Source organism: Protopterus annectens, chromosome 4.part1 (genome assembly GCF_019279795.1).
Source record: "Protopterus annectens isolate FY-2018-M chromosome 4.part1, PAN1.0, whole genome shotgun sequence".
In the NCBI taxonomy this organism is placed as follows: domain Eukaryota; kingdom Metazoa; phylum Chordata; order Ceratodontiformes; family Protopteridae; genus Protopterus; species Protopterus annectens.
This window is the reverse complement of record NC_056734.1, coordinates 929,519,144-929,540,918: the sequence shown is the minus strand read 5'-3', so window position 1 is coordinate 929,540,918 and position 21,775 is coordinate 929,519,144. Positions and strand designations below refer to the sequence as shown.

Genomic DNA, 21,775 nt, shown 5'->3' with positions numbered 1-21,775 from the left:
CCTGGGCTCATATAAGCTGCCCCTGTAGGCTTTAACTTCAGGGCTAGTTTCTCTTTGTCTGTGTATGAGTCATATCTCTCAGCCTCTCAGCATAAGAAATCTGGATAAACCCAAAATAATAGTGGGAGATAAAGGACCAAAAATAGGGACAGTTCTTAAATATTGCTCTTACTAACTTAGAAAGTTGACAGAATAGGTATTGCATTTGCATACATTTTCTGAAGGATATGAAGTCTGAAACTCAAATGTCTGTCATTATTGAGTGCCTTCAGTCTTCAGTGATTTCATAGAAAACCACACATTTTATGAAGAATGGACCAAAAATATGAGGCAAAAATCTGGATGGTCTGCAAAATCTGGACAGTTGAGAAGCATTGGGTTGGGAGGGTGGCCTAATGGTTAAGGTGTTTGCCTTACAAACACAAGGTGCAGGGTTTGAGTCTCACAAGGGATATTGGCTAGGCTCAAAATGGCTCGCAAGGGCAGTTAGCCTAGTACTAATCTATGAACATTCTATGGTACCAGTTCTGTTTAATTTTCTTTGATATTCTTCTTTCATCATCTATGCACATAAGAAATGATGAATGTCCTATATAATGTATGCCTATATGCTGCTTGATGGAGCAAGATTACAATTGTTATCCTACCTGCCTAAGGTTACTTACAGTTTTCCTGTAAATTGGGCAGTTTTATTACAATCCCCAATTTCAACAACACATTATATAGTATTTTCTCAGTCTCTCAGTTCTCTTAATTTCTTTGGCCTATTTTGAGATGCACAACATAGCTTTACACCTGGTCATAACACCTGAACAACTCTGGTCTCACTAACATACAACGGGCACCATGCAAGTCAGTAAAAAAGTATGAGACCCAGTTCCACTTGGATTACATCTTAATTAAGTAAACCTGCATGATTTTTTTGTAATTACTTTACTAACTGATTCCACATGAACATAATATCACATAAACTATCCATTCACCATACTTTACTATTAGTTTAGGTACTATACTCTGCTATCATAAATTCTTAAATGCTAGAAACTTCTATTCTGAGTGCTCAGCCACAGTCACTGAATATATGATTACAGTTTCATTAAATGCCATTATGCCACATTAACAGCAAGTCCTGATAGTTTTAATGACTTTTTCCCAAGGAAAATCAAGGATTGTATTGCACCGTGTCTAACCATTTAATTTTGGTAAAGCTGGCAAACTGTGTGTGTTCTAGAGCAGTGGAAACTAGCCACAGTTTTATAGGCCCATCAGCTGCACTAGAATTAGTGGGAATTTTTTTCTCAAGGCTTTGTACAGCCTCTTTTCATGTTACTCAACATGGGCTCATGATTGGCCATCATGCTTCATAAACCTCCTAAATTATCACAATTTATTCATTGATATAGTACTTCACTGATATAGTACTTGAAGTATAGCTAGCAGATGTAGTATGTCTTGTTTTGGAAAAACCCTTCAACACTTTCACCATGAGATACTTCAAAACCCATTTAATTTAGACTCAATTTCTAACATTAACAACCAGACTTCTAAGTGTGACTCGTATTATAATAGTGAAGTCAGGGTAGGTAATACGTTTTTGTCTGAGGTAATTATAAACCTGACAGTTTCACAAGGTGCTGTAGTGGGCACAATGATGATATGAGGTATTACCATCTGTACCGGGAAGAGTAGGGAAATGTATGCATGGCATATGCCACCATGGTTGGCTGGAGTTTTGTGGGTGGTTTATTAAGTGGTTTTCTGTCGTCTGAACATGATGACTTGTACAGATGCTTGTATTAAAAGTGTATCAACAGTGTTATTATAACTGATTAAATATATATAATAATATATAATAACCCTATAATTTTCAAATACTGCAACAGATCTTAGAAAACAGGTAGCTAAGGAGGTACCTGATTCTCAAAGAAAGGGGGAATCTGTAAACTGGAACAAAGGGTTACTGTACAGAGAGTGGACCCCTGAGGGAGGGCTAGAGGGTGAGGTAATACAGTAGTTGGTAGTGCTTAGAGCCTACCATCTGGCACTTCTTGCCATAGCCTATGACATTCCTTTTGCAGGTCATATGGGCATGAAGAATACCAAGAGATGTATTATGCAGAACTTCTATTGGTCTAGGACAGCAAGGGATGCAACAGGGTACTGTAGGACCTGTGACTAGTGCCAAAAAGTAGGCAGAGCAGGAGTCAAGGTAAAAGCTCCTTTGATGCCTACATCTGTGACTGAGGACTGAGGAGCCATTTCACTGGGTAGCTATGGACGTTATGGGACCTCTGACTATCGCAAGTTCTACAGGGAAGAAGTATATCCTGGTGTTAGTACATTGTGCTACTAGATACCTTGAGGTAGTGGCACTGTCTTCCAGTGAGGCAGAGAAAGTGGCAAATGCTTTGCTTGAGATTTTCAGCAGGGTAGGTTTCCTAAGAGAAACACTAACTGACGGATGAGCCAATTTCATGTCAGACCTGATGGCTTGTCTGTGAAAGCACTGTGGGGTGAAGCACTAAAAGGCCATCCCTACCATCCCCAGACTAATGGTCTTGTGGCTAGGCTAAACACTACACTAGGATCATACTATGGGCATTTGCAGACTAGTTTAAGAGAGAGTGTGACAAATATTTGCCCCATCTGCTGTTTGCATACAGAGAAGTATCCCAGGAATCCACCGTTTTTTCACCATTTAAGTTGCTGCATAGATATAAATTTGATTCATGATGAGTGGGAGGGTGAGTGTGAATCCCACCAGGAATCTGTTTTGGCATATGTCCTAAACCTCAAGATAAAGCTTAGGGAACTCATGGGCTTGGCCCAGGAGAACCTTGCAAGAGCTCAACAGCAGCAAAAGGTCTGGTATGACAGGAATGCTGGAGCCTGGGAGTATTATGTGGGACAGTAGGCGATGGTTCTCATTTCTGTCAGACACAATAACCTGCAAACAGGCTTGGGAGGGGCCCTTCAAAGTGGTAAGGAAGGTCAGTGATGTTAACTACATGGTAGAACTGCTAGGCTGGAGGCAGGGGCACAAATTTTACCATGTTAACATGATGAGACCTTACCATGATAGGGAGGTCTTAATTCTAAGTATTCACAGTAAGGGGCAGGAGGAATCTGAGGAGGACCTATGGCTACATTGAGCCAGCCAACAAAATGCCAAGTTACTATGGTGGAGCCTAGGGTTGCAGGCATATGACAGTGCAGCACTGTAGTGGGGTCAACAATGCAGATGGTATCTGATGACAGGGTATGGGTTAATGTATTCTCAGACAGGCCTGTTCCTCTCAGCCATGTTTCTCAAGAGACACTTGAAAAAGTAGCCTGAGCCTTCAAAGGGGAGAGAGATAGGATAATAGGAGGTGCTGCCAGCTATGCCAGGAGAAGTAGCAGTGGATGTGTAACATATGCCAACACAGCTAGTAGGAAGTTTATAAAGAATTATATGTTATTTGAATATCAAACTGATTTTGTACAGATGCCTGTGTTGGAAATGTATCAACAGTGTGCTCTGTTGGGTGGCAAAAATGTACATACATTATTGTAACTGTTTGAATGTATATGTTTTAACAGAGGATACTGGATGAGAAGAGATTAATCTCAGCCCCAGCTAACTTTGGAAAAGAGCTGAAATTAAATTTGGCCATTAAGATTGTATGTTACAGTTTTGGTTGCAGCCAGAGACAACATGTCTGGGAAACCAAGTATTAGGAAGCCTTATTTATTGTCTCTAGCAGAGAGCTAATTGCTACTCTGAAAGGGTAAAGGTTTGAAATTGTTTTATGACTTCAGGAGCTGCAGCAGATCTGAAAAAAGCTCTATATGTGTGTATGGTAACACATAGGTGCTAAAATCCTGGCAGCTTCTAGTGTTGGTGATAGTGTGGGAAACAGAGTCAGATGAACAGATGTGATGTCATTCTGTAAGCTATCCCAGAAATAATATTTAGGCATTATATTGAGAAGTCTGCCAGTCAGACTGAGAACTCTGTTTTGGAAACCTGACATAGAAGGTTCTCTCACCTACTTCATCTTGCCTTGCTCTAGTAAGTGAAGCAGGGAATATTAACTCTTTAGATTAGTCAGGACAACATAGAGAGATTAGTTAAGTACTGTTTTTGTTTGTATATGTGTAAATCTATTCATCTGTGTTATTTTAATATTTCCTGTGGTTGAAACTCTGGTGTTTACTGCAAATAGATATTAGAATGTTCATGTTCTTTTATTATTTATTATTAAATATATTTACACTTTTCATCATGGTTGGTCCTTTTAGAAAATATTTAAGCTTTGAGAGTATTTGCATATATTTATTTGGTGAAAACTGTGGTCACTCCTGAAAGCCTGGCTGTTTGATCAACATTATCATTTGTATTAATATTAAATTCACTCAGTATAATTGGATACCCTTTTAAGAGCCTTATAGTAACTGACTGGTGGCAGTGCATTTACCTTATAGTCTGGGCAAAGCTGGTAGAGTGGGTAATCTGTACCCGCCTTTCCCAGGTGTGTGTGTGTAAAAAACTAAATCTCAAAGATTGTGTGTCAGCAACTTGGAGCAGGGACATGAAGCACTGGTTTCAGAGAGAGAGAGAGAGAGCTAGAGGACTTGGCTTGGACACTATGCTGAGGACTTAACTCTGCAGCTGTGTCAGTGGGGAGCCATAATGGGGACCTGGAGAGAGAGAGAGAGAGAGAGAGAAACCCAGACCCCGGGCTGAGTGCATTCCCTGTATGCTCTCCAGTGCAACTATTTTGAGTATGTACCTTTAACTCCTAGTAGATGTGGCCTGAGCCTTTGAAAATTAAATTATCACCTTACAATTCTAACAAATACTCATTGACAGAGGTCAAATATCAATACAATTGTGTTTGCCATCATGTATGCTTCAAGATAAAATATTTTTAAACCTTGTATGTAGCATGGTTTTGGAATTATTAATGCAAATATGCATAAGTAATATTTGACGCCTAGAGGAGCAGTAGGAGTCAACTGCAGATGCACCTGGAGGTGTCACTCGGATGTAATGAGTTAAGGGAAATTGAGCTTGATGCAGAAATGTCTGCATCTGCAAATACTGAATGTATCCATTTATATTCCAAATTGTTGGCTGGAGTTTTCTGGGTGGTTTTGAAAGTGGTTTTCTGTTTGACTGTTACACTGACTTGTACAGATGCTTGTATTAAAACTGTATGAATAGTGCTATTATAACTGAATAAATATTTATGTTTAAACAAATAATTCTATTATTTTCAAATACCTGTAGTCAGAAGTAAAAAGATCATCACCTTACCTAGTGGAAGTAAGCTTTTCAGCATCGCATCTTGCCTTGTTGAATTAATTAAGTTAGCTAGGGAACAGTTCTTCTTTAGACAGTCAGGAATTGCAGTGAGATTAGCTAAGTATTGTTTTTCTGCATCTGATTGAATCTGTCGAACTGTGTTATTTTTATTTCTTCTGTGATTGAAACTCTGGTGTTTATTGCACTTAAATATTTCATATTCTTATATTTTCTATGTTATTGTATATTATTAAATATGTGCATACCTTTTTTGTGGCTGGTCTTTTATAGATTACTTTTAACATCTTGAGAGTACTTGCTCTTATTCTAGTGATGCCTTGGCCACTCCAAAAAGCCTTGCTGCTTGCATTACACTCTACCATTTATGTTAGTATTGATTTTACTCAGTATAATTGGATACCCTTGTAAGACCCTGACAGTGACTAGCTGATGGCAGTGTCTTTACCTTATTGTCTGCTCATAAGGGAGCACAGTTAGTAAATATGTGCCAGCCTTCTCTAGGAGTGTGTGTGTGCATGTGCGTGTGCGTGTGTGTGTGTGTGTGTGTGTGTGTGTGTGTGTGTGTGTGTGTGTGTGTGTGTGTGTGTGTGTGTGTGTGTGTGTGTGTGTGTGTGTGTGTGTGTGCGCATAAAAATGAAATACCCAGATGTAGGTGTGTCAGTCACTTCCAACTGCTCTTGGGGGAAATTGTGCTTGATGCAGAGAGCTGTGTTTGAAAATACTGAATAAATCCATCTCTGTTTTACTGAACATCTCTCACCGGTGTCAGTGGTGAGTAGTGAGGCTCCTTGATTACTGACCTCGGGGTAAAGAGAGGCCATCACAAGGACATTTCTTTTCAATATGTTTAAGGTAATGTTTACAATTAATAAAGGATTATAGACTTCTAACCTTGCAGGTGACACTAATAGGAAAATCGTTAACCAATATGAGTAATCAGTGCAGATCACAGCACAACATTGACTTGTTGTATACCTAATCACAGAATGGTGTTTCACGTAATACAAAAGAAATACATTGTGATACATGTGGACATCTGATTTACACTGAATGTTGCTTTGATTGTACAACTTAAGGTATCTTATCTTTATACCGGTGTGTGTACCATGTCTGAGTTCACCTTTGTTGATATACAGATTGAAATATTAATGTACTGGTCTTATTAGATGCAAAATATATAGTACCATGTTTGCTTCCACATTTTGTCGATGTACAGTTTGAAATTTTATTGTCCTAGTTTTATTAGATGTAAAATGTATATTGTCAGACCTCTGTACCTGTAAAATGTACATTATTAATATGTGTTATATGTGGAGCTTTTCTCCTCAGGCCTCTGCTGAAAAAGGACACATGTCCAGTCGGACCTTCCCAGTAATCACATGCAAAATAAATAAATAAAATAAAAAAATACATTTTGGACCATCTAGTAAGAAATAGCCATACTTTAATAATAGCTGAAGAAAAAACTTTGATATCCACCACGCGGTTCAAACTGTTAAAAAGGTTTATTCCAATCTTTAAAATGAAATAAGAAATTAAATTAAAGAAATTAAAGATTGGAATTAACCTTTTTAACAGTTTTAACCACGTGGTGGATTTCAAAGTTTTTTTCTTCAACAGTTGTGTCAATTTTTCTTCGATACCTTCAGCAGCTCAACTTTGTTTTCATTTATACTTTAATAATAAGATTTTGCTAACTTCTAATTACGTATAGAATTTGGGCATTAACCTCAGATACTGGCCTGAAGGCTGAGATTATTGTCAGTATCATAGTTAGGAGTTTCTATGCTACAATGAGAGATACCTTTTGAACTGTTACTGCTAGACAGGCTGATGGTTACTGATGTAGTGTTGCCTACTAGACCACACATCGAATATTGTAGGTCCTTGTCCACCTACACTCTGAACTTTCTGCAAAAATACACAATTAAAGTGATATAAAAATAATAATTTAAAAATAATGCAAATTTGTATAAAAATAAACTAAGTCAGGGTCAGTATCATTGGGATCATTGGCTAGTCTACAAATAGTCCTCTGGATCAACAGCCTACTATGACCCTATGAACCTGTTAGATAATACAGAAATCATATACCAGAAAAATCTGGTCTATTAGAAAGCTCAGCTACAAAAAAGTGCTTTAATAAAGGCAGCTACATTCAGTCAGGTATACATTGACTAGAGGGAATTTAATTTTAACTTACAACTGATTTCGCAATGACATTAGACTTTACAATAGGGGGTTATATTTAGAAGGCATCATTTGGCAACATCATATTAATGCTAGTGAATTAACGTCAAGACTCACTTGAAAACAAATTCTCAGAGGGCAACTTCAATTTGGAGTTATCTTCCAAGTTTGGAGAGGTTCGGAATATATTAAAAACCTTTGAGATTCAATTGGATGTATGCTTTGGTAAAAAGAGGTTTTTGAGACCTGCTATATGTCTAGGATACAAACTCTGTGACGTTTCCTTTGTGTTTTTGTTTTGTTTGAGTTTGATAGATGTTCTACAATGAATGGGAGAGAAGGTGCTACATATCTGGTCAGTCATCGCTCCTTCTCTGAGGTGCAGTGACTTTAGAGTGAGAAGAATAATGCAAAAGGGGGTATGGAAGGAGCAGTCCCCCACATGAGGGAATGTGAGGGACTTGTCCTACAAAAATGCTTTTTATTTGCATCACATTTGCTCAAAACATGACAAGCCCAGGTACATACATTATGGCATTTTGTGTACTTGAACTGCTATTTATCATTTCTTGTGACCAAGCTAATATGATGCAACTGCTTATGAACTGGGGACATGTAGTGGGTCCCAGCCTGACACCTAATGCAACACCTATATATGAGTGTTGCTGCACTACCCCGTACATGACAATCTCCCTGTATCTGTTTTAAAGTATTTACTTTGCTTGCTCAGTGGAACAGGAACTCCATATTCTAAATTTCTGCCCCAGATTCCTTCTCATTCCTTATGATTCTCCTCAACCTCACAACTATGTTTCTCTTCTCTAAGCTAGATTTAACACTGCTATTGCAAGTTACAATGGTATATAATTCTTTGCATTCTCAGTTCTATCTAAACACATCTCAGGTCAGTTCTGTCTATAGGGGTTTTCTTGCAAAAATAGTACTTAAATGGATTGTCATTACCTTTACCAATATGCCATATTTAGTATGCTCTCGTTGTCATAACCTTACTACTTTGGTTTAACCCATAATATCACAAAGATATACAAGCCCATTCATTCTAATAAGGACATTGTCTAGAAGGGGATTATTGTGTAAATGCCTAATAATAATTCTATAACCATTATTATGTTTGTAAGTCATTATTCAGTTCTAATGGCTTTAATATACTACATTTAAAAGTTTATTTTGACTCTGTCTGACATAATGAATGAGAAACATTACGAAACTATATATTCCTGGTTTAATTGTGCACTATAACAAACTGAAGGATGCTACCTTCCCCTATTTAATTTTGTAATATGACCTGCCACTGGACTGGGGGCAATGTAATCCTATATATTGTACCAAAATAAGGAAACTACACTCCTTCGCTCCTCAAAAACATCCAGTAAAGAGACCGGTAACACTAGAATAACAGACTTTATTAATGAACTAACTTTACTGGATGTTTTTGAGGAGCGAAGGAGTGTAGTTTCCTTATTTTGGTACAGAGTTTGTGCAAGTACTTGGTTCGTTGAAGTAATCCTATATATTATTTATCTGCTCCAGCACCTTAGCACTTATCATTCTGATTGCTCATCTGACATAGACATTAAAGACAGTAGAACACTTGTGTAGTACAGTGTGGATAACTGGACAAACTGAGTATTTTGAACTTTTCCCTGTCTGTCTCCCACAATTAGAAAAGCTTTTTCTATAGCCCATTTATTTCTAAACGGCATATCTAATCACTTCAGGGAGACCACTGTACCACTTTGTATCTATTATGGAATACAATAAAACATTTTATAGCTTTCAGAGAAGCCATATGAAACAACTTGAAATGGTGAAATGAGTCATAATTATAAAAACATCACAGAAATGGAAAACTTGAAATATTCATAAAAAATACAGGTACTGCCATTATACTCATTTTTTTATATAAATTACTTAGAAGTAACCTCTATGTAGTCTAAAATGCAATGTCTGGTCCAATTCTACCTGAAAGTCTACATCTGGACTAAGCCGCTGGGGAAGGTAACACTAAGTCAAAGAACCTAACTGTACAACATCAGAAAAGAAAAGACAGCTAAATTAAACAATGCTCCTCAGGATTCTTGAATATGTTTTCACTGGTTAAGCCTTTGAAGTGCTTGTGTTATGTAAAATCTTTTGGTCACACGTGAGTCTGCATTTAGTTCTCAAGAAAGAAAAGCTTATTCCTCACAATTAAATGTATATCTTTGTTTGTCTGAATTATTGAACAGGCAAACTTAGCAGCTAGAAAGTTAGGAACTTTTAGTGAGAGAATATAAGTCAATGAACTGCAGGAGGTCCATGCCCTTATCCCTGTCAATCAGTCCCTGAATGTGATGAACGTGTTTTTGAAAGTATTCTGCTAATAAGCTGTTAACTTTTTTCATAGCTTTTTGTAGACAATGTCAGATGCTTGTGGATTTCACTTTTTTTTCATTTGTTTTAGATGACTTGCTGATTACGTCACACAGCCTGTCTTCCATTGCTTGCATCACCTTCATTGTTGTTCTTTTAACTGCAGTTCTGTATATTTATGTTTTATCTTTGATGTGCTGTATATGTTATTTGAAACACTGGTGTTTAAAAATTAAAATATCATAATACTGTAGTATTGTGTTGACTGGTGTTTAACTCTTTTGTTAATCTAAAAATAAGATAAAAATTCATGCATTAACCTGCTCAGGAAGTAATCAGTAAATGAACTATTTCATATCTGACTCACCACTGTCCATTGTCTCCTTCCTGAAGCAGCTGTACCACATCTCCAATCTGCAGCGCAAGAGCTTCTGGTACCTGGGCTTCATAACTGACCTCAGCTTGGAAGAAGCTGCCATCCTAAAGTGTAAAGAACATACAACATTTTTTTTTTACAAACACCACAAATATCAGCTTGTGAAAAAAAAACATCTGATCAGCATGTGAAAAAACAAACAAAAGAGAAAAAAGTGCTGTCGAAGATAACAGTCATTTTGCCTCTTTTTAGCATGTCATTCTGCTAAGGCTGGATGATGTAGCTCTATGTTAAGGAATACAATACTACCAAGAGCCTGGCCTCAGAAGATATTTACTTCTAGCAGAAAGCCATGCAGACCACTTTTTTGTGAAGAGTTGCTGTTAGTCACCTGGCTTCCATGACATTCATAATTTACTTCTTTTTTATATCATACATTTCCATAGTCTTTCTTCATTAACATCATACCCTCATGTCATGTAAGCATGGTAGTGAGGAAATGCTCCTGTATTTTTAGGTAAACAAATCCCTTTTTCCTGCTGTGTAACAAAATGAATTCAATATGTCTTAAAATGAAAAGAAGTCATCCTTATCTGGGAGTATGGACATTCTTTTTCTTTTGATTTGAAAGCAGAGAAAGAAAATTCAGCATTAAATTGGTTGAGTTTTTGTGCCACACAGATTGGGAAAAACTGAATAGTACTGGAAATCTGACACCTTATCCTATCACATATAAGCATGCAGTCAGAGGGTGGTGATATTTGAAAAAATGTTTCCTGCCTTGTTGCCAAACTTAATATAAGGGTAGTGAAACTAAAGCTACCCACTCTAGGCTCAGTACATGGTCTGATAAAGGATCTCAGCTAAGGAGATCATGTTTACGAACATCCAGGAAACAATACAGAAAGTGATGATACTGAAACATTCCTACAATTTGGCCAGGCCAGACCTAGGGGAGGATGGCCCCCATGTTGTAGAAGGTAGTAGTAGTCCACAAAAATCACCCAAAGAAGAGCCATAAAGACGATAAAGCGGACTATTGAGGATAAGAAATTGTGTATTGTTACTATTTTGCAAAAGCCCAGAATTTCCAGACACAATATATACAAAATGATTAAGAGAGAAATTAGAGGAAAGAAAAATACTTCCACAAGAAAAACCGTCAGAAGCTTCAAATAAAAATTTGTATTCATTAATACAACAGATTTGTGGAAAACAGTATATAGATCAAGAAACTTAGACATGTTTGGAAAAAGAAGCATCTGAGGAAGTGCAAAAATTTAACAACAAAACCTAGAGATTTTTGAAAAGTATAAAAAAATATGGACATAGGAAAGAAAGAGAGATTTGATATGGTGCAATATTTATGCAAAGGAGAAAGCCAAATTAATGAGTATAAAAAAGGCAGCCCCAAATATATTTGAAGAGAAATACAGGCAAAGGCATTCAGATACGGACAATTTCACAATAAAAAAATAGTATCACAAAGAGAAAATATAGAAAAAAAGATTAATAAAGAAGTTAAAAAAAAATAGAAGGTGTTATGGAGTGCCTACGAAGTGAAGGATTTGGTGTAGAACATCTAGCACAGGTTACATCACAGCATGATGGAGTGAGTCCCCAAAGTTAGGAGAAGCAGGAAGCACAAGAGACATCTGAAGAAGAAATATGGACATGGGAAAGAAAAAAGAGATGTAATATGGTGTAATATCTATGCAAAGGAGAAAGCAAAATTAACCAATACAAAAAGAGCAGCACCAAATATATTTGAAGAGAAATACAGCAAAGGAATCTGGACATGAAAAACTTTAGTAGAAAAGGAGATTAGTAATGGAGAAGTTAAAGGAATAGAGACTGAGGTTATGGACTACCTGCAAAGTGAAGGATTCAGTGTAGAAAATCTAATTTAGAAAGCACCACAACAGGATAGAGCAATGGATATCCAAATTAAGGGGAAACCAGTGGGATGGGAGGCAATTGGTCAGGTGCCATATGAAGTTATTTTGGAGCCTTCCACAGGAAACCAGTATAAACATTTACTTGAAGCTGGACAGCAAAGGAAGGAACAGGAAACTGTGGAAACTCTGATGCAGTCAATGTTGAGGGGTGATAGGCTAGTGAGTTCCCATATGATAGAGCAACGGATGGCACAGGATGAAATTGAAGAGAATGTGCCACAGGAAGATGCTATAGAATTTTCTATAGAATGCCTGCAGGAAATGGAAAACAAAAAATGTGCCCTCAGTTTAGAAGAAAATGAGTTAAGAGAAGAGCTGTTTAATTTAATAGACATAGATATATATATATTAAGATCAATGAAAGAAAGACTGCAGAAGGTCAATAAAACCCAAAAAGTCAGAAGTTTGATAAAACAAATGACCACATTAATTAGGACGTCCATAGAGATCCATGCGATATAACAGAAGTAAACAGGATATATTACTGTGCAGCTAAATTAATAACTGATTACGTTCTACCACAAGAACACAGGGTAGTGAGGGAAAGGAAAGGGAGAAATCGAATACTGTCATGGAAGTATCAAACAGAGAAAACTATAAAGTAATTAAGACAAAAGGTGTCACTGTTTATTTATTTATTGATTTACATTTGTTGACCGGGATTGTCTGACTGGAAGTAGGTCCATTTTCAGTGGAGGCCCAGGGAGAAAAGCTCCACAGTTAAAATATATAGACAGTAATTACATTGGATTTACATAGCAATTAATAATTTGATCAACATAGCAATTAACAATTAAAACATAGTTACAGAGGAAGAACATAGTACAATAGTAGACAACTAGAATCTTTATCATCTGCGAAGTACATAACAGACATTAACAATTGTTACAATAAGAAGTTCCTGCTGTATAATAAGTAGTTAGTCTTATGAGCATCCAAGCTTGCTATAATCAAGGTAGTTAGTGGGGTGGAAAGAAAGGCAGTGCGTGGATGGGGTGGGTGATATTAGAGGGGGAGTTGCAAGGGCATAGCCAGCATGTTTTTAGGTGTGCTTTTAGTAAAGTTTTGAAGTGGGTGCATGATGGTACGGAGGTAATTGTTGGTGGGATGGAGTTCCATAATTTGGCTATGGCGCAAGAGAATAGTGCTTCCCCATCAGAGTTATTGGCTTTAGTGACCTGTAAGTGATTTTTGTTGCTGGATCTTAGTGGTCTGGTGGTGCGATAGGGTTGGAGTAGATTCTGGAGGGATGGGACTTTTAGTGGATGGTTTACTAGTTTGTGGGTGAGTGTGAGTTTATACCACTGAAGGAGGTGTGGGAGTTCAAGCCAGCCCAGTTCAGCAAGTGAGAGACAGTGGTGACTATGGTAGGATGCCCCTGTGGCGAATTTGGCGATTTTGTTGTAGCAGGTCTCTAGCTTGTTTAGATTGCATTGCCTTAAGTTGGTATATACTGGAGAGGCATAAAGTAGGGTGGAGATAAGGTGGGAATTTGCTACTGAAATCTTTGCTGCTTTGATGAGAAGTTGCTTATTTATGTATAACGCTCCTAGATTTTTGTGGACTTTTTTATGGTCATGGATATGTGAATGTCAAATTTTAGTTTGTCTATTTCCACTCCTAGCAATTTGGTGTGTTTGTTGAGTGTATAGTGGTATTGTCTTTTGCTGTGATATTAAAGTGAGAGTTGTTTTGAGTATGTTTGGTGGGTTGGAAGATGAGTAGTTTAGTTTTGTTTGGGTTGAGTATTAATTTAACATCCGATAATCAAGTTGCACCAGAGGAAAAGGCTTCCTGTGTGACTTTTTACAGTTTGGGTAGAGACTGGGCTGAGCAGATGATGGTTGAGTCATCTGCGTATTGCCTGAGTGTGCCATGTTTGGAGGCAGAAGCTAGATTATTGGTGAAAATAGAGAAGAGTAGGGGTCCAAGGATGGATCCTTGGGGAACCCCTATAGAGACAGGTAGTTGGGGAGATATGTCATTCTGCCATACAACGGATTGTTGGCAGTCAGACAGGTAACTCTGAAACTAGTTGGTGACTGACTGAGAGAAAGATAGGTTATTGAGGACAGAGATGAGTTCTTTGTGTGGGACCATGTTAAATGCTTTAGGTAGGTCTAGGAAAGTAGCAGAGGAGAGATAGCCATTGTTTTTATGCTGAAGGATAGTGTTAGTAAAGGAGAGTAAGGCAGTGGTGCTGAGTATTGGAAAGGAGGTTGTTAGTAAGGAGGTAGTCTGAGACCTGAGAGTGTATGCATCTCTCTAGTATTTTGGAGAGTGGAGAGAGAATAGCTATGGGGCAGTAATTGGTTAGTTCTGTGTTGGGGCCACCTTTGTGGAGGGGAATTATATGTGATACTTTCCATAGTGTGGGAATGTAACTTTCTGACAGAGATCAGTTAATCAAGATGGATACTGGGTAGGCCAGAGCATCAGCTGCGATTTGTAGGTATTCACTTGGGAGGTTGTCTGCTGCTAATTTGGTGGGCTTAAGTTTAGTTAAGAGTTTTTTTATGTTGGAGGTAGGAACAGGAGAAAAAGAGAAGACAGTGGGGAGATTACTAGTTGAAGGTGTGGGTTGGAGGGGAGGGGGTTTGTGTTGTCTAGCTAGTGATAGTATGGTTTGTGTGAAGTGTGTGTTGAATGAGGAAGCAATATTTTCGTAGGAGTAAGGGATGTTAGGAGGAGGGGTACTGACTTTTCCTGGGTGGAGGGTGGAGGATGGAGCTTATGGAGGACCATAATTGTTTCGGGTTGTGTTGGAAGGAGTCTAGGGCAGACTGGTAGTATTGGGATTTGTCCTGTTTTATTAGCTTTTTGACTCTATTGCGTAGTTCTAGGAATTTCTGCCTAGTTGAGGGGGTTTTGGTTTTATGCCAGTGCTCCCAGGCTTTATCCTTGTTTTTCATTTCTGACTTAGTGTTTTTCTATAGCCATGGGGAGGGTTGTGCTTTGGTTCTGGAAAGTCTTATGGGGGGTGTGGTAATTAAGGATGCTCAGGAAGGTAGTATTAAAAAATTAAACTGCGTCATCAAGACTGAGGTACTTTAGAGGATGCCAGTTACATTCTTTGAGGGATCAGATGAATGTGACTGGGTTAAAGTTTAGTTTTTTACGTATTTGATGGTAGATGACAGGTTTAGCTTGGTATGGGTGTTTTTTGAATAGGAATGTTGGGGAGTGATCGCTGAGGCTATCTGATAAGCAGCCTGTTATATATGACTGGGGGCTCTTACTGACTAGTATCCAATCCAGAGTAGTGTGCTTGTTGGAGTTTTTATTTATCCTGGTTGGGGACTGGAGTAGTTGGGTAAAGCCATGAAGGTTTAGATGATGGGTTGAATGGTTGCCAGAAAAGGATTGCCAGTCAATATTGAAATCACCTAAAATTATAGTTTCTTGGGGGAGATGGTAGAAAGACCAGCTGAGGAGGTTTTCTAGTGGAGGGATGTTTTGGCCAGGTGGGAAGTAGCATCCAATTATGTTGATGGTTTTATTTTGGTTTATTTTGAGGTTGGTATGTATTACTTCTTTATTGCCTATTTGTGGAGATGATGATTTTAAGATCTGGATGTTTAGATGCTGTTTAAATATTATAGCTACACCGCCTCCTTTCTTGTTTAGTGGGTCTACTCTTAGCATGCTGTAACCGGTAGGGAGGATTTACTCACTGGTAATGTGAGGTTTTAGCCAGGTTTCTGTCAGGATGACTATATCTGGGGAGTAGAAGTCTATGGTGGCATGGAGTTCATGGACCTTGTTGGATATACCTCTAATATTTAGGCTTAGTAGAAGGAAGTCTCTTGGCTTTCTATTGACAGTAATTTGGGAGAAGTTGTGGTTTCTAGTCTGATTATGAGGAGTGGGGTTGGAGATGGTAGGGCCAGAGTTGGGGTGGATGTCTCCACTAAGGGCTAATTTTGATATGCATGAGGTTATTAGTTTTCACAGTTTTTGAATGTGTTTGTTTATTAGGGAAACTTTATGATTGTGCTCTGTGGGTAATAGGTATGGTGGGAGGGATACTATGTTAAGTTGTAGGGATGCTTTATGTTTGAGTAATATAGTTAATAGAATATGTGGAGGGTGCATAGGGATGGTTCTTGAGTTGGTGGGAGGGGAGCTGAGTGAGGGTGAGACATGAGTGGTGGTGTGAGTACTAGTACAGTGGTAGTGGTTGAGTGGAGAATGATGGAGTTTTGGTAGGATGTAAGATATGTAAGGAGAGTGCATGCAGTGAGCATAGATATGGCATGCTTATACATGCTAGCTGAGGAGGAGTGATAGTAGTGGGAAGATGGAGGAGATAGTGTTGGGTTTATTGCCATGGTTGGCTGTTGGAAAGATGGGAGGGGTTTGCATGTGTAATAAAGGTAGGACCACTGGGAGTGGGAGGGAATTGGGGGCAGGGTGGGAAGCAAAGCGGGCAGAAACCCTGTTAGCTGCTCTTATGAGGGGGCTGGAAACAATCAGGTAACAAAGTAAACTGATAAAAGAACACATGATAGTGAATGTGGAGACATAGGTAGGTACCCTGTATTTCCACAAACTATCAGATAGCTGTGCCCCAGTTCAGGCAGCTTTAGTAGGTTTTATGGTAGGGCTAAGCATAAGGTGCTCAACCGGTGGTTATAGTTTTAAAAATGGTGCCTGCCACAGGTAATATTTATTAACTTTGGGATTGGCTTAAGGTAATAAACAGGGAAGGGGGAGAACAAGGGTGTGAGCAGGCAGTTCTTTTGTACTGCTGCTAATGAACCAAAGCAAAGACAAGTTTGTGTTTTAAGAAACAATCAGAATTGACCAAGGACTTCTCTGAAGCTGTAAGTCATTTCCTAACCATTCTCAGGTGGAAAAACAGGATAACCTTGTATCAGTAGGCTACTATGGTCTCAATTTAAATTAACAAACACACAGTATTTGATCAGTTATGGATACTATTTGCTAACAGAAAGGAATAAAAGATAAAATGGAAGATGAGTGTGTGTATGTGTGTGTGTGTGGGGGGGGGGGTGGCTGCTTACAAGCCAAAGCAGAGTGCTCTCCAGGGGATAATGAATATTGGCTCAAACAGGTAGACAGGTAGATACATACTCAATGTTAACTTTAGCGGTTTGTGTTTGCAGACAGTTCAGACCCGGACTGCGCTTTTCTTATAACGATGTATCCACCGGTTGGATAAAAGATAAAGGTGGTACCACTATTAGAAGAATATAGAATAGGGAACAGATCAACAAAAATACTAAGAAAGATAGATGTGATAAAAGCAATGCACACTATTAGAACAGACCAGGATCTATCATGCACTATCGCAAATAACAAACTAAAAATCTCAGCACAGGCAGAAAAGCTTAGAAGATACGCAGATAAATATAAAGGAAACTACAAAATCAGCAATTTATTGATGACCCAAAGAAGTTTTATAGAGAATTAGGAAACAAGGTAAAAGGAATTGAAAGGCTGCCAAAAAAAGAAGAAGTAGATACATTTTGGAGAAGTATCTATGAAGATCCTGTGGAACATAACAAAAATGCTAAATGGAGAAAAGAAGTAAAAGAAAGAATAAGAAGTTTAAAGGTACAGGATATGAAACGGGATGAAATAACATTGAGAGAGACTGAAACAAAGTTAAGAAAAGCCTCTAACTGGAAAATGCCAGGCCCAGATGCAGTACCTAAACTTGGTTAAAACTATTAACATCTTTCCACAAAGATTTAGTCATGAGTAAGAACTATTTATATGTGTACCCTGAACAGACACCAACCTGGCTAACAACAGGAAAAACAATGCTCCTTCTTAAGAGTGAACCTGCAAGCTATCCTAGAAATTATAGACCAATAACTTGCCTTCCAACGACATATAAACTATATACTGGAGTTGGTGCTGACAGAGATTATAGTAATTTAGAAGAAAACTCAATTATGCCAGTAGAACAAAAGGGCAATAAAAGAAAGTCATATAGAACAAAAATAAAGTCACAGTGAAGAACTGTAAAAAGGGGAAGAATCTAAGTATGTCATGGATTGACTACAAAAAGGCATTTCAAAGTATCACACATTCATGGATAAAAGAGTGCTTAGAAATGTATAGGATAAACCCTACACTGATCAAATATATTGCAGTGACCATGAAACAGTGGCAGACCACTTTGCAATTAAGCCATGATAAAGGAGAAATTATTATCCCAGGGATACAAATTCAAAGGGGGATATTCCAGGGTTCCTCTCTGCCACCACTCTGTTTTGCCTTGCTCTTAACCCAGTAAGCTGTCTACTTAACAGCTTATGCCATGATCTATAATTTGGCTCCTAGAAAACAACAAAGTATAAAGACTTCTCATCTTCTCTTTGTCGATAATGTAAAACCAGTGGCGGCTGGTGACTTCAAATCACAGGGGGGCTGCAGGAGACGCTGAATGGGTGGGGTCAAAGGGAAGGGGTGTGGTCAACCATAAAGGGGAGGAGCTATGCACAAAACCACAAAAAACTAACTTTAATTAAATACGCTGCCCTGGGTGGCAAACCATCATTATGAAAGTCCAATCAAGACAAAAATAAGTGTAGAAGAATAAAAATATTTCAATGCATTGGCTGCATGACAGCTTACTTAATATCTAGATGGAAACAAAAGGTTGTGAGGCATGAAAAAATAAATTACTTTTTAAATACATTACTGGAATGCCAGTCAAAATCAAGTATAAGAAAAACCAGAAGCACTCAACTCAAACCACTTCTCCTTGCACTGCAGTTCTAATTATAATATATTCAGCTTTATTAAAGTACCAAGCAACATGCTGAAAGTAGAAATCTATGTGATGCCCCACTTGTAAAAATGTTTCTTATCCAAAAAGACCTGCTGCCTGACAACTTGTTTCATGGGGAAAACATGATAAAAGTAAAAATGAAAAGCAAACAAGAAACAAGCTCAAGATACATTGCTTAAAGGATTACTGTACAGGTTATGGACCACACATGATTGGCATTCTGTTTAGTTTATGGGTAAAGTCTGTAGAGATGACTGGAAGTCTCCAACAAGTGTAATGAGCTTTTAAAATAATGGAATCCTGTCCTTTAATACCCAAGGCTTATACATTATCTAGTCAAGTATTCTCTGCATGGCAACAACAGAAAGGCTTTCAATGTTGGCAATTCTTTAACAGTATGCTTATTAAAGCTTACTTGCATCTTACGATGTCAGACAAGCTTACCTTATGGTCATTAAAGCATTGCTACTTAAACACAGAGCAACAGGCACTTTGAGTAATAAGCATAAATCTGAGTAATAAGCATAAATCAACAGTACAAAAATATGACAGAAACCAGACCATTCTGCAAAATCAAGGACAGATGAAAAGCCACTGTAGTACTTAGCAGTGTGTCCTCCCCATCCAAGGTAGATACAACTACTCCTTGCCTTGCTTGGACACATCCAGAGTCACTACATGGGGGAGTGGGGTGCAACAAGCATGTCACAATTTGAAATCTCTCTGGCTGACTGTGATGGCCCTGACACATTTGTCATACCTCTCAACCTCAAGAGCAAGAAATCTGGACAAAGCCATACACAGAAGTGGGGCAAAGGTACAACAATAAGGACAATTTTTAAATATTGCTCTAATAAACTTAGAAAGATAATAGAATAGGTCTTGCATTAGTATGAATTTTCTGAAAGGTATAAAATCTGAAACTCAAATGTCTGTCATTTTCTAACTTCAGTCTTTAGTGATTTGTCACTAATTTGCCAAAAAACACAATTTTATGAAAAATGGACCAAAAATGTGATGCAAAAATATAAAATAGACACACAATACAGCTGCTACCTGTCAAAGAAGGGACACTTTAATATTAGTACTGCTACCTTGAGCAGCTGACAAAATAAAAGAATCTACATGCATTTCAAGTAATCTATAACTTTGATTATTACAGTTATTTCTTAATTGTAAACCCTCCATGTTTTCTTCCAAAATTGCTATTTAGGGATTATTAGGAGGAAGAGCAACATTTTGAGCCAAAAATTGGGGACAGTTGAGAGGTTGGCTATGCCTAATTCTATAAAGCAATTTATTTGCATGTACCTCTCAACCTGTTAATGCAGTAAATCTGAACAAGGCCAAATATATTGGGGCACATATAAACAGTACTAAAATTGCTCTTGTATAAATTGAGACAGTTGATAGAGCGGCTCTTACTTTAACATGCATTTTATGAAGGTTATGAAGTCTGAAACTTATTATTTAGTGACTTCTGGCAAATCATTTAGGAATTAAAACTACAAATTTTATGAACAACAAACCAAAAATAAGAAGCAAAATCTATTCATTCTTTGAAAATCTGGACAGTTGGGAGGTATAGTTCAGCTGGGCCTGTCTGAGTTTGCTGCCCTCTGACAAAATAATGGTTGAACTGGAGCCTCTGCAGCCATTCCAATTAACCATTACTTGGCTATTTCACTCCATTTACCATAAACACTAATGTGCATACTGCTTTACTTCAATGATGAGTTGGACTTCATTTGAAAGTTTTATTTTGTATTTTACAGCACAAACATTAAGTCATCTGTTAAACAAAGCAATGCAGTCTCACAATGAAAACTTAGCATTAAAACTTCTCTGCCCTTGAAACTCACATTCATTGAAACAGCATTGAAACCCACATTCAAAGAAAATACATTTTGCCAGTGGCAGATAAAGATTAATTTTGGGCTGTTTTGAATCATAGGCCTTGCATATGAAACATACATGTGCTCTTTGATACACCTTCCTCATTGTACTAAAATTATATTCCTTGTACAATACAGTACACTTGTTAGAGGGTGTTTTAAATTTGTTTTGAACATTTTCCAGTAAGCAATGAAACAAAACATATGCACCCATAATGGCAAAACTGCCCAGTTGAGAACATTTATCATAAAAGTCTACTCAGACTTCCACAGTCCACCATTATTAGTAAATATACACAATTCTACAGTCCACCATTATTAGTAAATATGCACAATTCCACAGTCCACCATTATTAGTAAATATGCACAATTCTACAGTCCACCATTATCAGTAAATATGCACAATTCTACAGTGCACCTTTATCAGTAAATATGCACAATTCTACAGTCCATATTCAGTGAATTCAGTTCTTGCCATAGCTGTCAACCTTAGCACAAAACCTGGACAAAGCCAATAATGGGGGAATACAGTCCCAAAAATAGGGACAAATTTAAAATATTCATCTTATAAACTTAGAAAATTGCTAGAAAAAAAGGTTGTGCTACTATGTATTCTGAAGAACATGAAGTTTGAAATTCAAATGCCGGTCAATTTTACTGCAGACAGAACAAAAACAATTTTCAGCAGAGACACAGGGATTAATACTGCAGACACGTCTTTGTAAAATGGCAGGGCACCAGAGCAAATCCACACAAACACAGGGAGGAGATGCAGACTCCACACAGAAGCCACCCCAACCAAGAATCAAACCAGAAAACCTATAGCTGTGAGGCAACAATACTACCACTGCACCATCAAATCTGCAAGGAATTAAACATTCAGAAACCTGAAGTCTGAAATTCAAA

The 21,775-nt window shown here is 37.8% G+C and overlaps 1 protein-coding gene across 4 annotated transcripts in view; it reads right to left on the bottom strand.

Moving 5' to 3' along the window:
• Nucleotides 1–21,775, bottom strand: part of LOC122801123 (guanine nucleotide exchange factor DBS-like) — a 3,406,519-nt gene that overhangs the window by 134,970 nt on the left and 3,249,774 nt on the right. For all 4 annotated transcript variants that reach the window (XM_044070650.1, XM_044070651.1, XM_044070652.1 and 1 more), the window contains one exon: nucleotides 10,242–10,354. In XM_044070650.1, the coding sequence (XP_043926585.1) occupies nucleotides 10,242–10,354 (113 nt within the window). The remainder of the gene's footprint in view (nucleotides 1–10,241; nucleotides 10,355–21,775) is intronic.